Below are 19,674 nucleotides of genomic sequence, written 5' to 3' on the forward strand. Positions count from 1 at the left end.
TGGAGAAACAGAATGAAAAACACTGCACACTCTCTCACACACACACACACACACTTCAAAAGTCACTTTTAAATCTTTAGAGACACAAACAATGAGGCAGAAAGTCAAACAGAAGCAGATCTGCGCTCACACACACACTTGCATACACTCACCTGCTCCTCTTCATATCTAATCTCACTTCATCTCCATCATCTTCCTAATGACAGCAGTATGCGAGCGTGTGTGTTTGCAAGGTCAAATCAATGTGTGTGATTAATTTCATCAGCCACCTTCAAAGGAATTCTGGGACACGGCTGGCCGCTCATCCATATGGCCCCTATCAAATCAAAAATTAATAACATCACTCCGTTCAAAAAATGTATTCAATATTTCAAGCATGGGCATTTATTTAGGTTTGTATATTTGTGTTTTTAAATAAAATATTAGGGTGTTGGTAATATTATATTGCCACAATGAAAGAGTATTTTTTTTACTGTTCACTGTAGTGTATTATTAAATTGTAAATAATAGACATTATAACATGATACTTCAGAAATCATTTTAATATGCCGATACATTTTTTCAGGATTAATATTTAATACACCAGTACAATAAACGTAATAGATTAATTCAGTTTAACATTTAACATTAATAAACCAACCTACATTTTTTTTCTGATTAATTTTTTTTATGTATAAGTATGAATTTATGATTCACATTACCTACACACATACACATATATAGACTCAATCAGATGAATTTGTTTTGTAATTTTATATATATATATTTTTTTTAAGTTTTAGTAATTTTACTGTTTTGTCAATTTAAAAAATATATAGGAAAAGAAAAAAAATATGAGAATCAGCACCTCCAAATCCGAGGCCATGGTCCTCAGTCGGAAAAGGGTGGTTTGCCCACTTCAGGTTGGTGGAGAGTTCCTGCCTCAAGTGGAGGAGTTTAAGTATCTTGGGGTTTTGTTCACGAGTGAGGGAAGGATGGAACGGGAGATTGACAGACGGATCGGTGCATCTTCTGCAGTAATGCGGTCGATGTACCGGTCTGTCGTGGTGAAGAAAGAGCTGAGCCGCAAGGCGAAGCTCTCGATTTACCGGTCAATCTACGTTCCTACTCTCACCTATGGTCATGAGCTTTGGGTCATGACCGAAAGGACAAGATCCCGGATACAGGCGGCTGAAATGAGCTTTCTCCGCAGGGTGGCTGGGCGATCCCTTAGAGATAGGGTGAGAAGCTCGGTCACTCGGGAGGAGCTCAGAGTAGAGCCACTGCTCCTTCACATTGAGAGGGGTCAGCTGAGGTGGCTCGGGCATCTGTTCCGGATGCCTCCTGGACGCCTTCCCGGGACTATGTCTCCCGGCTGGCCTGGGAACGCCTCGGTGTCCCCCCGGAAGAGCTGGAGGAAGGGTCTAGGGAGAGGGAAGTCTGGGCATCTCTGCTTAGACTGCTGCCCCCGCGACCCGGCCCCGGATAAGCGGAAGAAGATGGATGGATGGATGGAAAAAAAATATATTTTTTAGTTAGTTTATTCAGTTTTTTATTATTATTTTGTTGTTTTTAGTTTTAGTTATTTGTACATCAAATTAAACTAAATTAAAATAAGAAATGTTGCTTTGGTAACTAGATGGCAGGGTTTTGTCTTTTTAAATATATTACTTTATTTCATTTAAAGTTTTATTTTATTTCAAGTAACTTGTCTATGGTCTTCATTTCTTTTTAGTGATTTTATTTTTAGTTTGAGTGAACTAAAATAACCCTGTCTATAAGTTATTTATATACACAGTCATGAACAGTCAAATAGACTACAATATTCTTTTAAGTTTCATTTCCAGATTACTTTGATTCCCTCGCTTCGAAAGTGTTGCTGGTGTACTTTAAAAGTATAGTAAGATACAAGTTAAATATAAGTGAATATCTGGCAACCACAGGTGCTGGTTTTTAACAGGACTTTCTTCCAGCAGTAGAACAAGACCCAACATGGACCAGCTTGACCCGACCAAAGTCCAACAGAGCCTGGCTGACCAAAACCTGAACCCAGCAAAGACAGCAGACCATCAATCTGCAGCCAGATGCAACAAACTCTTACAGTTAAGAAAACCAGATCATAACGACACTCATTATGGATTGCCTTTATAGAACCGATTTGTCGCACCTGAACCTTGGAGTTTAAACTCTTTGTGAAGCTTAAAACCTCCTGCAACTAAACAGCAGTGAGTTCTTTGACAGCCAGGTGAAATAAACAACAAAAACACACAGTTTCAAACTTGCTTTTGTCTAATTAGTTTTTTAAATTTTCATGTCTATTTTTATTCTTAATTTTTGTTATAAAGCACTTTGTGACACTTGCGCTAGAAAGGTGCTATAGAAATAAATATTACTTACAATTACTGCAGAAAACAGAGGAGATGAAGACAGATTAGATGGAGAAGACCACAACACATCTCCACACACATCAGCAAACGTGTCCTCATCTGCCTCGTGTGCTCGATTAGATCAGACTCATGAATATCTCAGCAGAGGTAATGAATAATACCGTCGAGTGCTGAAACTACAACTACGCATGTTGCATTTTTAAATACATTCGAATGAGGACAAATGATCTAAATGGACAGCTTGGTGGAAAATGCAGATGTTATTGTATAAACCAAGGCCAGAACTCCAGACTGCAGATGGACAGAGAGGAAGATGCCATTTCTTTCTTTCTTTTTTGAAAAGCAATTACATGAAACAGAACAGTGAGCATGTAAATGGGCAGCAATATTACAATCACCAGTTGTTCCCTAAGGGCGCTGCATCCATTTCTAGGCATTTATGATAATTCAATGAAAATATCTTCTCAGGCAAATGCAGAAGGGCTGAATCCATCCCGAAAGCACGCAGTGTACATGTTGGATTTGCATTCTTATAACTTTTTAGTCTGCCCATCATGCAATACTTTGCAAAAATGTTCCCAGTTGGAAGAACAAAATTCAGCAGCTGTTTTTTGTGGCGTTGTAGACGGTATGTGAATTGGCTCTTGAGGTGTTTATCTGATGTTTGCATGCTAAAATGACACAAATATGCAGTATTTTCCAGATGTTGCACTCTTGGCAATATGTAAGTGCTTACCGACTGACAATTTCATTTGAAAGTTTTAGTAATTTTATGCAATTTATATAAAATGATGTAATTTTATGCATTGGTATTTTTTTTTACTTCAGTTTTGGTCATTTTAATACTTCAACTTCTATTTCAGTTATTGGTAACACTTTATAATAACTGCAAACTATGAATCATTAGGTAAGCATTAGTAAATAGTCAGTTCATCCTTAAAAAGCCTTGTCCCAACATTAATAGTCATTAGTAAGCAGTTTATAAATACAGCTATAAATGCCTTGTTCTTGATTTTAGAAGCATAAAAAAGAGGATTTAAAGGCTCAGTTATCTTCCTAAGTATCTCTGTATCTCTGTGCTCTGTACCCCTCTGTGTTGTGTTTGTTTAACGTTTCTGTTTGGAAGATAAATGAGCCTTTAAATCTGCTTTGTAAATGCTTTACAAGATATACCCCAATTGTAATTCCCTTAGGATAAAAGCATCTGCCAAATGACTGAATGTAAATGTAAATATACATAGTCCTCACTTTAGGTGAGCTCACAAACATATGGCTGGGAACTACTAAATGTTTTATAACTACCTGACTTAATCATGAATTACAGCAGGAATATGTGTTAATAAAGCATTTATTAACATTTATAACACGTGTCTAAATAATAAGATTTATAAATGTACATTTAAATAGTTTATTAAACAGGTAATCATTTAGAAATGATAACTTGATCAATAAAAGAGTGTGAAAATACAATTATTAAACATTATAGATATGCTCAAGAACAAAACATTTATAAACTGTTTACTAATGCCTATTAATGTTGCTTTATTAACAATGCTTTATAAAGGATGAATTGACTATTTACGAATGCGTAACTAATATAATATGCTTTTTCAATTAGATGAAGTAGGTAGAAAAACACGGGTCACTTGTATTAGTTCTGCTGTACTTTTATGGTTTTTCTAATGCCTGGGAGGCTCAAAGTGCTTTACATTAATTGTTCGGAGTCATGGATATGTTTATCAACTGTTCAGACTTTAATTCTGCCGGCACCCATTCACTGAAGAGGATCCATTGGCGAGCATGTGATAATGCTAAATTTCTCCAAACCTGTTTAGGTGAACAAACAAACTCATCTACATCTTGGATGGTCTGAGAGTGAGTACATTTTCATTTATGGGTGAGCTATTCACTTACTAATTGATCATCACTATAGCTTGTGAGCAATTTTACCATTTGATGAATTACTACATTTCCATGACTTTTCCAAACTCTGCTTGCTTCATGACCCAACGGTGCCTAATAAACAGAATCTGCTCATTTCTTGTGTCATCAAACCAATGCAGTAATCATGAAGTTTTGCACCGTTCCATGTCCGCCATCCACCAAGTTTAATCGGGAGATTTTCTCATTAGAAGCCCATCGTGAGGTGAGGGCCACCGTTTAAAAGAGCAGCAATTCTTCTGGTCTCAAAGAGGACATGTACATCAGTTCAGCTGAATAGACCCTTAAAGTCAAAGGCAAAAAAATGATTGAGGACAAGAAATCGAAGCACCCTGTCCACTCCAAAAGCCACAGTGCTGGAGAAGATAATGAGCCTCTGAAGCTCTAAAAAGTGAGTGTGTGATTACACTCTAACCACACACACACACACACACACACACACACAGAACTGATTAAATACCAAACCGTGTATGTTCTCCTTGCTTCTGGAAAGATTCTGACGAGTTACTATCGATCCTGAACTCCTGTTGTAAACATCTGAAGTGGAGTTATTGCGCTTTTCAGGTAAGTGTTAATCTTCAAAACAAGATTTTTTTTTGTGTGTGTGTTCTGGTCAAAACATCAAAAATCTCACAACCTATCAGATTTGCAATGCTTTTAGGTGTAAAGGCAACATGAAACCATTACCTTTCAGAAAGGCATTATTCAGTTGGAAATAAAAAGTGGAAACACTAGGCCATATTTATTAATATGTATAACTTTACATTTGGTGACAATACGTCACACACTAACAATAAAACATACTTGTAAAGCATTTGAGCAATCTTAAGCTAAAATGTAATTACATTTTAAATTAATTAAATCGTTAATTTCAACATGTACTAGTACGTTATCATCAAAAGTTAATTATATTAATGGAACTGAACTAACAATGAATATTTGTAATTTATTAATGTTAATGAGTAATAAATGCTTTAACAAATGTAATGATAATTGTTATTTAATGCATTAACTAGTGTTAAAGTGTTACCATTTATATAGTTAATTTTTAAGAATATTTTTTGTAACACTTTACATTTGCTAAAATTAGTTATCGAACCATAAAAAGTCTTCTAAAGTAACTATTAATCTTAGTTAATTTCAACATTAATACATTATTAAATCAAAACTTGTATGTGTTAATATTATTTAATGGAGCTGAGCTAACATGAACAGACAATGAATAGTAATTAAATAGCGTTAACAAATATTAACACATTGATGATGTTAGTCAATGCAATACTGTTAAATAATTAGACCTTATTTTAAAGAATCACCCATTTTTTCAGCATGTGAACTAAAAAGATATTTATACATTTAGAGTATTTCATGTTGCCTTTAACTAAATTACCCACAAACTTCAAAGTCATATACAGTTTGATCAATATTCTTTTTTTTTATTTTAGCATTGATTTTAAAAAAACATCAAACAAAACAAACTAAACAAAAATCCAGGAGTGAAGAAAAGCATTTTTACACGTATAACAAGCATGTTTTAATACTGCTTTACACAGTCAACAGAACAATATGAATCAAAGATGAAATTAAAACAAAACAAATTAATAAAAATAACCCCCTGCACAAATCCGTCAGGAGCAGAGGAATTCCCTTTTCTATAATATAATCACGGCGAAAGGGAAATAAAAATACAATTAAAAAAGGTGGAAAAAAAGTAAAAAGCGGTGAAAAACAGCTGCAAAAAAAGATGTGTTAAAAATGCCAGCGAAAGTACGTGAGTTTGTCCTTTTCATCCGCGCCAAACGCTCGCAGGATGCACAAACCCTGCCATGATTGCAGTTCAATATCTACAAAATCTGCATTTGAACAACTTACTTATATACACTGTACAACAACTGATGTCAAAATTACAGCTTTTACAAAAAACGATCCGCCCAATGGCATTCAAAATGACAGTGCAAGCTCTGAAATCAGCTCAATCCTGTTCCCTTCAGGCCAATACGCCTTTCCAATCCAAAGTTGGTCCACAGCATCATGACTCTCTCTCTCTCTTTTTCTCCTTCGTTGTCATTTTGATTGATATTTTATTGATTTTCATATTCTTTACATTTTCTTTCCCTGCATCTCTTATTCAGTATTCTGTTTCAGGACTTGGCATTTCCTTCTTTCTGACTTGCCGTTATTGCTTTCGCTCTCTCGTTCCGCTCTTTTCTCTGGTTTGGGTCCTCAACTGGAGGAGGTTTTTGGACTGCATGCTACAGGCATGTGTCATTCTTGCATTGTAAGTGCCTGCAAACACACAAACATTATTGATGATATTCTGCTTATAGCGTTCTGATATGTAACCGTGATGTTTTCACAAGACAAAAAAGGGGAGAGGTAAGTGACAGAAGAGAGTTGCCCACGTTCCATTAAAACACTCGGCTTGAAAAATAGTGCTATTCAGGATCCCACTAATGTTTCACACAAAAGACGACGCTGCTACCAGTTCAGGGCCTTAAATGTGACATGACAGGATTATTTTAGGCAGGGCCACTGTAAGTCTGAACATATCTATCTATTGGTTTAGTGCAAAAAAGTCAATGCATAAAAAAAAAATAAAAAGTTTTTTTTTTGGGGGGGAGATACAGAAAACTTGTGTGCTTTTTGACTGTTTATAGAAAACGGTTTCATATTCATGTCCACCTGTGCAAACATTCAAGATCTGTTGCAAAACCTAGTGAGCTGCCTTCTAAGGTGGCATCTGAACTGAAACGGGCCCTAAGTGAGAGATTTGGAACGGTCTACAAAGCAAGCAACTCATCTGCCCAGTTTGATGCAAAGCGCACCCCTGCTGAAACCAGCCTAAGGTGGTTGGCTGGTCTCCCAGCCTGGCCAAGCTGGACTTTTTGGATGGTTTTAGAGGGGGTTTAGGCATTTGGGAAACATTAGCTAAACATCTGCTTGCTGGGAAAACAATTAAACCAGTTAAAACCAGCTAAGACCTGAAAACCCCCTTAGACTGGTTTATTTATTTTTAGCTTAATTTGAGTCTTGAGTCACAATTGATTTCAGTAGAGTCTGATGCTAACAACAAAGAAAAATGTTCATCAAATTATACAAATATTGCATAACTCAGTCATTTTAAAATTACATTACTGATATTTTTCAGAATGAAATAGGAGTATATTTATAGTCGACACACTCGACTTGGATAAATTTTTTCCACAATGCATTCAGGGATGTATATGTATTTTCTACATTATTTATGCTGTATTTTTAAAAATTACTTTCTAATTTTAATGTAGGTTTCTTTATTCTATGCAATTCTAAGTTTTGTTAAGGCATAAATAATTAAAAAAGTGCAAGTACAAAGGATTTCACTTTATAAAATTCCAAATGAAAATTTAAACAAAAACATATTTTTTTTCGTATTTACTTTACAGTAAATACAGTTCGGTATATTTTTTATTTTCATTCTTTATTGTATGTTTTGTTTTTGCATAAATAATTTAAAAAGTGTAATCACGGAAGATTTTACTTTTGGATAAATACATTTAATTGGCTTTGTATTTACAATTTTTTTTATTTTATTTCTGCTACTATTAGGATTTTGTTTACTGTATTGTATGTAGTTGTAATTTTGGTTCTTGCATTAATAATCTAAAAAAACGTAATTAGAAAGGATTTCATTTTATGAAATTCCAAATAAAAGTATTTAAACTTACAATTTGTATCTTAGAAGGCAGCATAATATCGTCTAGGTAGGCGGCTCACTAGTTTTAGGACAGATCCAGATTTCAAACACACAGAGGGCAGCACCAAACAAATCAGGAACTGGAAGGAACAATGAAATGCACCAGGCGATTTCTGAAAACACGTCTACAGATCATTGGTCTCCGTTCGCTATTACGCTTCTTGCTGCTTTAATCGTCTGGTCCCCACCCATAACATCACTTCCGGCCACTTCCTGTGCTTTTATATTTGAGCTGCTCATGCAGAGGGCAGCGCTGAGAGTTTGTCCTCAGACCGAATCTGCTGCATCCGTCTTACAAACTCTGACAGTTAAGTGTCTTTTATGTGGGAAAACACGTCCTGTTAACGTCACTAACTGCATCTGTAATTCGCGGTGGCTTATCAGACCTCAGTCTGCTGTGTATGCGGGTGCATGTGCGCGTCCTCCAAACTATCCAAGCTTCCTCCTGTCTCAGAGTCTTCAAACCCGCAGGGCACGGAGGAAACGTCGGAGGCAGAGGAGGCGTTGACGGACAGATGCTCCTCCCTGCCTGTAAAAGTGCTAAACTCCTCCCCCGCAGAGCCGAGTGGCAGCTGATGCGGGGGCAGGTATTGGCTGGGGTGAAAGTGTGGGCGGGGCTTGCGGTCCCCGCTCAGAGTGCTCTCCCTGGAGACGGGTTGATTGGCGGGTGAGGTGTCGTATTCCTCAGTGGGAAGGGGTGGAGGCAGCTGGTCCTGGGACATAAACTCTTCCTCCTGAGGAGGCGGGTAGTCGCTGTCGATATCGAATCCGCCGAGATAATAGTCGGATTCTAAAGCCACGCCCACTTCACCCGTCTCGTAGGTGGGGACTTCCTCGATGTCTGGTAGGCGTGTACTCGGCAGCCAATCGGAAGTGTCCCAGTGGTATGCTGGAGAAACAGGAAACATGAAGTTAGTAAACTTCAAGCAGGCAAACAACCAAGGGGGTCCTTCGGTAGGTACGTAATCATGTAGGGCTGCATGCTTGGTCATTCTGAAGGGAGGTTAACAGGTTAGACATCAGTCCTGTCTCAAAGAGAGCACTTGTTGAGACTGTAGGGTGTCCCATATGCAACATAGGCTCATTGGAAAAACGTGCTTCATGCTTTTGCAAAAACGGACCTATACATATAATTCATTGCAGTTTCCAGCACAAGTGGCAGTAAAAATCCATCAATTTTTATTCATGTTTGCACAAATTATGATTACGGGACAGATTATCAATTATTAAAGACTTCTTTAGGTCTTTGCACAGTAAAAATGTCATGACCTCAAAACATTTTTTATCATAGTGCATGATTTGTACACTACACAACAAAAATTATTATTTTATTTTTTTAAACTTTCTGTTTATATATATATATATATATATATGATAAAATCTAATAAAATGAACAAACAAAACAAAATAACTAAAATTAAGTAAAATTACAATAAACAATATAAAAAATGTAAACTATTCCAAAATATTGGTAAAAACTATGATATGGAACTCAATGAGACTAATATAACTGGCCATTTCATTTCCAAACTGCCTCAATTCATACAACAACCAACATAAAACATTACCACAATCATGTTCATCTGTTGTGGATTAAATTGAACATGATTTTAGTGTCACTCCCTAGATATTTCACTGAAAGTGTTTCGGAAACTGCAGGAAGCAACTAATATTTTTTTCAGAAATGTTGCCAAAGGCACGTTTTTCAAATGAGTCTCGGCTGCTCATTTGTGATCCATTTTATTTTTTGGCACAGAAACATTACACTGAGCATCTCCACATGCAGGTCTTGCTGTAGTGAGTGGACATGCCTGCAAGGTGATCGAAGACGCAGCCAGCACAAGAGGTCAAGGTTCAGAGGTCAGTGACACATTGTTGACAAGCGAAACACATTCATTAAAAAATGCAAACCAAAATAAATGAGTGAGGACTGCATGCAGCGATGCATGAAAACACAGAAGCGCAGGGACGCACACGCACACGAACACACACACACACACTGTACACGGCCTAATCCTCGCTATCAGAAAACATCAATATCAAACAAAAGAAAAACACAAAGTCAGCGATGGAAGCACTGCGGGGGAAGAGACAGACTAGAAAGAGAGGAAAGGGGTGACGGAGGACTGCAGGTACTCTGATGTGTGTGTGTGTGTGTGAGCGTGTGTCGACAAAGAGCATCTCGATGCTGGATGATGTGACATTTCCCAGAATGCAATAGCTCAGTTTGTCAGCAATACGGAAAGGGAGAGCGAGAGAGGGAGGAATAGACAGAGAACAAAGTCTGAAAAGGAAGGAGGGCAAGAACTCCGTGAGATTTAGCTGAACAAAGCAGGAGGAGAGAGAGAACGTGAATCACCTCTGTTGAAGTTTTGACCTTGATCCATAACGGACACTGGCAGGCAGAAAAGAAGCAGGAAGACAGAGAAAGAGAAAGAGAGACAGATTTGTGGGTCAGCACCAAACCCATCCTAACTCTGTGTACTAACTTCATATGCAAATGCACCAACATCGCGTGAAGATATGTTATTGAAATCATACTTGACATTTATCTCTGTGAAAAGCACTTTTGTGGTTTTCTGTGTGTTTTGTGATATATTGGTGCATGTGACACCCTTACAAAAATTAAACATGGTTTCTTTTTTTTTGTTGCTTTTTTGAATGAATAAATCTCAAATTTAAAGTTAATTGAAGCTACGTAGAAATAGCACATAAACTAAAAAAAGCACAACTAAAACGTTAACTAAAAATTAAAAGTGGCTTCTTTTTAATTTGAATTAATAAAATCACTCAAACTAAAATAAATAATTAAAGCTGCATAGAAATATTAAAAAAAACAACTAACAATGACAACACCACATAATATTACTAAAATTTGAACTAAAAATGAAATGTGGTTGAAAAATGAAATTACTAAAACTAAAATAAATATAAATTAAAGCTACACAGAAATATAAAAAACAATGACAAAAGCACAAATTACTAATATGTAAAATAAAAATTAAATGTGAATTACAGAAATTACTACAACTAAAATAAATATTTAAGCTAAATACAAAAAAAACAACAACAAAAGTGCAAAATACCAAATTACTAAAACTTTAATTAAAAATTAAGGTTTCTTTTTAGCTTGAATTTCTAAAATCACTATAACTAAAATAAATATGAATTAAAGCTGCATAAAAAAAGGCAACTAACAACAAAAGTGTAAAACAAAATTACTAAAACTTAAAACTACAAATTAAACATGGTTTGTGTTTAGCTTAAATTACTAAAATAAAGCTACATAGATATGTAAAAAGCTACTTATGCTGTCACTATTAATTAAATCTTTTTTTTTTGGCAATAACTGCAGTAACTAGAATATTAGGGAGATTATGGTCAATATTTGTAAGGGTAAGAGATAACGGAGAGTGAAAACAGAAAGAGAGAGAACGGTGCTGTAAAAATGTGTACATCCCTTCCCAGATTATTAAAGTGCTCATGTTTGATCTTCATCAGTACTTGTAGTCCATTACTGTGAAAATCATATATGTATATCTCTAACACATATACACAACGCACTCAGTTTACAGACTGTGTACAGTATATCCAGTAAATAGTATAATAGTTCCATCAGCACTAGATGTATAATTTGTCATTGTGAGCTGGTTTTAAAGGTGTCATAAGTATTTGTCCACTTTAAAGCAGTGCTGTTACTGTTAACTAAAACTAAAATTATAAAAATGTCAAAACTATCAAATAAAATAAATACTAGATCAAATAAAACAGATGAAAAATAATGAAAAATAAATCATTTTTTATTTGAAGTACTAAAATGACTAAAACTGAAATATAAATTAAAGCTATAATTAAAAAAAACTAAGAAAAACACCAAAAATAAAATTACAAAAACTAAAATTTAACTTAAATAATTTAAAACTAATTTAAAATAATAATAAATACTATAAAAGTATATAAATAATACTAAAATTACACCTCAAGAAATGAGCAGTATGGGAATACTAATGCTAACAGATCTTTGTATTGGCCAATGAAACAAAAAATACTGCATGAACCTTTAAAATATACAAGATTGAAGGAATTGTTTAAAAATATGTAAATATGAACTAGTTTCGAGATGTCTCGGCATGAACTAGTTTCAATATTCAGAAGTTTGTTAGATTTACAACCTCTGAATCAAAGGACAAGTGGAAAAACTCAAACAAGCTCATCAGCCTACATTACTTTAGCATGTCTAGCTTTGAAGATAAACTTCAAACGTGTGTGTGTATGTGTGTTTGCAAGATTTGTGCTCTCCCGTTCTGGGTAATATATGATCTGGGGATGTGTTTGTAGGTGTGAGTTCATCAGCGAAAATATTTGAGCAGGGACTTGTGTGTGTTTGCTGGATCATCTTGCTGACTGGGGTGACATTTCTTCTCATGAGTAATGCTGTCTCTCTCACACACACACACACACACACACACACACACACACACACACACACTATTTAATAATGTAAAGTTACTTCTGTAGTGTATTTAACTATGGTTTGGGGAAGAAATGAGAAGAACAAAGCTAAATCTGACAAAACCCTTTGAGAATGCAACCAAAAAAAAATAAAAAATCAGAAATAAAAATAATTACATCTAAAATTATAATGACTACAGACTGAAGTTCAAAAGGTTTTCTTTTAAGGGATATGTTGTGTAATCATTGTAATAATTTTCATATTAAAAAGACTGTAAATTTAAACTAATTTAGGATGATTATAAAAAATTGCATATTAATGTGAAATGGACATCAAATAAAATGTAAATTTTCTTTACTTGAGGACTTTTTGTATCAAATATTGATATGCAATTAATCATGAATACTTCAAATGATTAATCTGCATACAATGAGATGAATTATTTAATTGAGTGACAGCTGTAATAAAAGTCTATGGTCCACATGTTGACTTGGAAGTAAATGTCTGTGCGCGTCAATATCAAAAAGAGAGTAAGAAAGAGAGTGTGTTTAAAGGTTTGTGCAGGTCTTCAAGCGCTTTTAAAGAAGATGCTTCAGAGTCCAGCGGTGGGAAAGAGTACCTTCATTCTCAATCGTGTCGACTGCATCATTGACCAGCCGAATTACCGTCACTATGGAAGCTTGGAAAGAGAAAGCAATGAAGACCAGTCAGAAACGTTCACACACACACACACACACACACACACGAACCAAACCACAAACCAATCAAACAGAAGAATCAACTCCATAATTTCGGTAACGCTGTTGGTCCACTGCAGAAGCTTCTGTGGCCTGATTGGCTGAGAATGAATTTAGCTGTGACCAATGAAAGGAAAGCATGACATCATTCCAGCGAATCCGAGGAGAGATGGAGATGAAGTGACCAACACACACACACACACACACACACACACACCTGCTGCATTCAATTCTTTGAATGAGTGTGAATTGAGGTGAGCGTTAATTAAAGTCACTACGATGTTATAAGAAACGCTGGAATTCTTTGCACTGTGAATTAAAGAATAACGGCGGAACTGGTTGGGACAAACTGACTGACGGTTTGGTCTACTTAAGGAGCTGGTCTTTTAATACAAGGCCATTTGATAAATAGTGAATTTCTAAAGCATAGAATCCAACAACAGCTGTGTGTTCAACAATTTAATATTTCAATGTTTGCATAAATTATATTTTTTATATTTGTTAAATTTAATTAATTAACTATTTAAATATTAGTATTGCATGTCTAAGTGAAATGTTTCAATTATTAATTATTGCTATTTTGTTAATTTATTTACGTTTTAATTTTCCTAGTATAATTATTTAGTGTGGTTAGTCCGAGATTTTAAGCAATAATTAAAATCAGTTTGTATAACTTTTTAAAACAACAGTCATGCATGCTTAAGTGAGATATTATTTATTAATAATTATATATTTAAAAAAAAAATTATATTCATTTTACTATTATTAAAATATTAATGTACATATGTTCTAATGATCATAGTCTTATCATTTAGGATTATTTGGTGCATATAAGTTAAAATATAATGAACAATTTGGCACATTGATTATTAGACACTTTAACAAACAAAATAATCTTTATCTGTGTTGTTAGTAATAAAAATATACACATATATATATATTAAAATCGGTAGACTTTTTAAAAAATTAGTATTAAAATAAATCATAATAGTGAATGTTAATTACAGAATTTGTTTGTTTGCATTTTTTTGTCCTGTTGAAAGCAATAAATCTTGACAGAAAATACTTTCACCGAATATAAGGCAACAGGTCTGTGTTACAAAACTACAACTCTTATGACTCTCTGTTGCAGATTTGAGATTCATTCATGTCTCATAGCCTAAAGTTCAATATTAAGGTATTAAATGATAAATAATACATAAATGAGCAAACATGAAGAATCAATTGTAAACGTATTTTGCTATATTAAAATTTGTAAAGAAGTGTAGGCCTATAAGGTCAGGGACTTGAAAGCAGCAACACACACACATACACACACACACACACACGTTGGTTTTTGTGGTTTATGGGGACTCTCCATAGGTGTAATGGTTTTTATACTGAACAAACTGTGTGTGCTATTGCCCTACACCAACCCTACACCTAAACTTAGCCCTCACAGGAGACTTTGTGCATTTTTAGATTTTCAAAAAACACCATTTAGTATGTTTTTTAAGCCTTTTGAATTACGGGGACATAGGCAGTGTCCTCATAAACCACCTTCATATTGTAATACCTCTGTCATACCCATGTCATTATACAAATTTTTGTCCTCATAAACCACATAAACATGCACACACACACACCCCTAAAAAAAAAAAAATCTTAAAATATTAGAATTTACAAATGGGAAATGAGGATGACTGCATGAAGAGTCCTGAGGAAAGACACATGTTGTTTTATCTTTTCACGATGAGCAGGAGCAACACACACACACACACACTCTTACCGTTATCATCACAGGAATCAGACTGAAAGGAGCTCAGCGACTGGACCTCAGAGTTGCTGCCCTTGTAACTGCCAGAGAAACATGTGACCTCCTCCAGCAAATCCACTTTTCCTGAACACAAAGATCAGGACGTCAACCAATCACAGCTTAACTTACAGTAAACACACACACACACGTGTTTTGTGCATCACAGCTGTGGGCGAATCTCCACGCCATTCTGCATCAGAGAAGTGCTCTCTCTCTCTCTCTGATGTTTGCCTTTAATTCCTTTCTTTTTCAGGACATTTTTCCTTTGATCTTTCCTTTAATGGTGTCACGGAAACGGCTGCATATAACAGCTGCGTATAATTGTCTCGATTCGTATTTCACAGGTGGAGATTTTTAAGACGTAAGAGGTTTTGAACGGAGGACACTGCAAACCACAAGAAAATGAAAAATGAAGTAATTATAGGCGGTAAAATGTCTCAGAGGACTCAGATGGGGGAGAATTTAATACCAGAGGGAAAATGGCTTTTGACATCAGCTTCTCCACTTAAATGGACCCCGTATACATACTTCCATAACCGCTCTCCTCTCAAAATTTATCGATGTGAAGATTTATATCCAGTCTTTTAAGGGAAATGTATTTTTTTATTTTATTCCCTTTGTTTTGCCTCTCAAAAGCACTCCCATGGGCCACTCGCAGATCGCCTGATGCATAATACTCACAAAAATGGCAACAGATGTATGAAAATGCCAATTAAGATCTGATTATTGGTCCTTGAGGTAATAAAGTCTTTAAGATCCCAGGGTGCTACAATGAGAGTCAATGTAAGAGTTTGGGGTCAGTAATATTTTTGTTTTTTTAAAGAAATGAATACTTTTATATAGCTAGGACACATTAAATTGATGAAAAGTGACAGGATACACATTTATAAAGTTTAAAAAAAGCTTATTTTTTGATAAATCTTGAAGAAAACCATTTAAGATTGGAGTAATGGCTGCTGAAAATTCATCATTGCATCAGAGTAATACATTACTTTTTAAAATGTATTACAATAAAAAAGTAATTTTACATTAAAATATTTTTCCCCTCACAATATTCCTGATGCTTTGGAGCAAGTAACCTATGCAATCCTGAGACCTACAGTCTCTTTCATAGCCTGACTTTGGGTTTAGACACTACTAAACATCATTACATGTTGGCCAGACGGTCTCTTCCTGTCTAAGTGGGCGGCTCTCTTAGTCTGAATATGCTGTCAAGTGTACGATTGTCAGAGGTTTGTCTACACAACACAAGCACAAATTAATAATGTTTTTTTGAAAAGATAAAATTTGGTTCATTCCAAATAAATTTCTTAACAGGAGAGATTGTGAGATACACAGATTCACTCTGTCATCAGTTTATAACTCACAATTATAAATGTATCTCTCATAATTATGAGTTTGTATCTAGAGCTTAGACAGGTCTTTTTCCACATCCACTCTGCTGATTTTGGGGGTTTGGGTCAAATCAGAATATTTTGTGGAGTGGATTTTAACATGCTGAAATGGATTATTCAGATCTGAGAATACTACTCTGATTGGTAGCAGAAAACATCAAATTCTAACATATTAAATAAATGGATCAACAACGGATGTATAGAACTTTAATGAAAGGCATTTCAATCCTGCTTGAGTTCTGCCAAGTTCTGAGTATTTCCAAGTCATTTTTATATGAAGTGACTTTTGACTTGGTTTACAAAAAGCTACTTTAAAACGCAGCAAAATCTCAAAAGCTTTTATTGCATAAAACTGTTTTCACCTGTAGCTCGGTTTTCAATTTCGGCTGTAACCCTCATATGAAACCGTACTTTGATTTGATTTACAGAAAACACCATTAACAAAGATGAACTTAGCTAGTGGGAAGCTGCAGGTGGAAACAGTTTCAACAAATATAAGCTTTTTTCCCCAGATCCTGTGCACTTCTGCCTAAACTGTCACAGCAGGAAATGGAGCTGAGTTTAAGAAGATAAAAGTGCAGAGCTCTGCCACTGCATACACTGATAACGTGAAATCTGGCAGCAGGTCGTGTTATCTGTGCTGAAAACAGTCATAGGTCGCTTTACCATTGATACATCGGCATACGGTTTGAATGCTGTGCCGTTGCTAGTGTTGGCGTAGGGTTCATTAGGAGTCTGAATATCAAAATGCACATGCCAAAAAGCCTCAGGGGGGTTACTGAGATACGAGCATATGTGTGTGTGTGAAACGGCAGATCTCGGCCAATCTCTGAGCAGCGTGAGGTTAAATGCAGTTAAATGCAACATTTAAATAAAACATGTTAAGGGAAAGATGGATTTCACAGTTGGCGGGCATGAACTGATCAAAGCCATCTGATAAATTCACACTGGCAAACACAAACATGCATAAACATATGCGTACAAACACAACAGAGTATGTGAGTGATGCAGAGAGGAGTTGCATGATTTTGCCTGGAGCGAGAAACTTTAAATTTTTTTAATGAGACGGTCAGCGTGTTCTCGCCGAGATTCCTCCCATAGCACTCCATCAAAACCACAATACACTTTAACAACTGCAACTGTCGTCAGCAATAATTCACACACAATTTGAAAAACTATTAACTATTTAAAAAAAAAAGGAATTTGGGAAATATTATGTCTATTAAAAATTGATGATGGATGAATGAGCAACTTGAAATAATAATAATAATAATATTAAATTATTTTAATATTCTTAATTTGGATTTCTTTTATAAAAAAAAATGTATATATGCAAAATGCATGTAAAATTATTATTTGCACAAGCATATACATGCAACATTACTATCATTTTTCAGCTACTATTATTAAAATTATTTAATGGAAAAAAAATTACATTTATAAAATATATTTTAATGGAAAAAGTTTTGGAAATATATTACTGGAAAATAAAATGTATTAACATTTTATTACTACATCAAAAATATAGTTGACAAATAAATGACTGTCCTATATCAAAAATGTAGAAAAAAACTTAAACAAATGACATGAAAAAAATGTATCTTAATTCTTAAGAGTTACAAATGGCATGAGAGAGGTTTATCTTCAATGTTAGAGTTTTTTTTTTTTTTTTACATTTTTCCATCACACCATAGGACACATATGTCAACTACCCATATATATATATATTCATATGTCACATACTATGTTCATATTATATTGGTAAATATATTTTATTTGATTTCTAATAAAAATGCAATGGAATTTGGGAAATATTACTAGAAATAAAATAATCAAATAAACCAAACGTTAAGTGAAAATTGATGATTTGATGTTGATTATTTGATGTGAATGATGTAGACATTATTATTATTTTTTCATTCAAAGTTGTAATATAGTTACTATTGTTCATTTGCTATTAATATTACATTCATATAATATTTTAAAATGATATTTATAAATGTGTGGCGCAGTAACTGGGTGGAAATTCTGCTATGGATCGAAATCGGAGTGAGAAATGGAAATCCTGGAGTGGATTCAGACTGGAGCAACTAGAGAACACTGAGTAATTTAGGGAACCGCAATCTGCTCACATACTCTGATATGCACACAAACACAACACAGATATTACAGATCTCTCTCTTACCCTCCTCTTCCCAGGGACTCTTCCGTAGGGAATCACAGTCAGACCGGCATGGTGAAACAGGAGGCAAATTTGGCGCCACGCTGCACACGACCACGCCCCTCCGGTTGGTCCCGCCCAGAATCCTTGGCGACTCCGACGGGTGGAAGGTGCTCATTTCTGTCAGCTCCGGGCCTCGGCTGTCCCCATGCCGTTTCTCCAGGGTTCCCCGAGCGTCTCCGGGAAAACACGGCGTGTACGCCATTGGCCGGACGGGAACCTGAGGCGGACCGGACAGACTTCCTTCTGTGTACAAGCTGATTGGCTCTCCGATGGCGCAGCGTAGCGGCGGATAGTGCCCACCGTTGGCTTTGTGCAGCAGGGCGGCCGTAGCCGGATCCTGAACCATGGAAAGGTTATTCCGGGAATAGCTCTTCTGGAAGACCTTCTTCCGAAAGGCAATGAATAGGAGGATGAGGGTGAGGATGAGGAAGAGCACGACGGCGATTCCGATAAGCTCCTCCTTCCCGACGTAAGCATGGCCAGCCTGCATATCCGGAACAAGCACGGGACGAACAGAGCAAGCACTGCCCACAAAACCCGGCGTGCAGTTACAGTAGAACGAGCCGAAAGTGTTGACGCACACGCCGCCGTTCTCGCACAGCTCGCGTTCACACTCGTTCACGTCCTCTTCACAACTGTAGAGGAGAAATAAACACTCACTGGTTACTGTGGCCCACTGGGTTTTTACTGCATCACTTTAGTGTCCTTGGCCTGCTGTAAAATTTATTGTGACTTGGCAGAAATGCATCAGTCTATAAAAAAACTGACATTGTGTCTGAAAGTGGGAATGATGGGATATATTTACAGCCTAAAGTAATCCGTCTGTCTACAGTGAAAGTGATAAAGCTGGGAGAAACCACACAATAACAGCCAATCAGAATATTTTTTATGAGAAATTTGGAGCTGGATTTCGGAGCTGAGAGATTTCATGCAAAAGAAGCAAACTGTCACAGCTGGTTAGGAACTAGGAAAAAAAGACTTTTGTTTTCAGCCATTTCTGGGAGCTAATCACCATGTTTCAAAGAGCCATT

At 35.8% G+C, this 19,674-nt stretch overlaps 1 protein-coding gene across 1 annotated transcript in view; it reads right to left on the reverse strand.

The window, feature by feature from the left end:
* Positions 1-5,750: 5,750 nt before the first annotated feature.
* LOC306851857 (protocadherin Fat 3-like) overlaps positions 5,751-19,674 on the reverse strand; it is a gene marked incomplete at its 5' end in the record, with an annotated part of 82,964 nt that continues 69,040 nt past the window's right edge. Inside the window, 3 exons of the mRNA XM_079388333.1 lie at positions 5,751-8,929; positions 14,999-15,109; positions 18,605-19,278. Coding sequence (XP_079244459.1) covers positions 8,421-8,929; positions 14,999-15,109; positions 18,605-19,278 — 1,294 coding nt within the window. The 3' untranslated portion in view covers positions 5,751-8,420. The remainder of the gene's footprint in view (positions 8,930-14,998; positions 15,110-18,604; positions 19,279-19,674) is intronic.

This window comes from Barbus barbus (assembly GCF_936440315.1).
Source record: "Barbus barbus genome assembly, chromosome: 31".
Taxonomy (NCBI): Eukaryota; Metazoa; Chordata; class Actinopteri; order Cypriniformes; family Cyprinidae; genus Barbus; species Barbus barbus.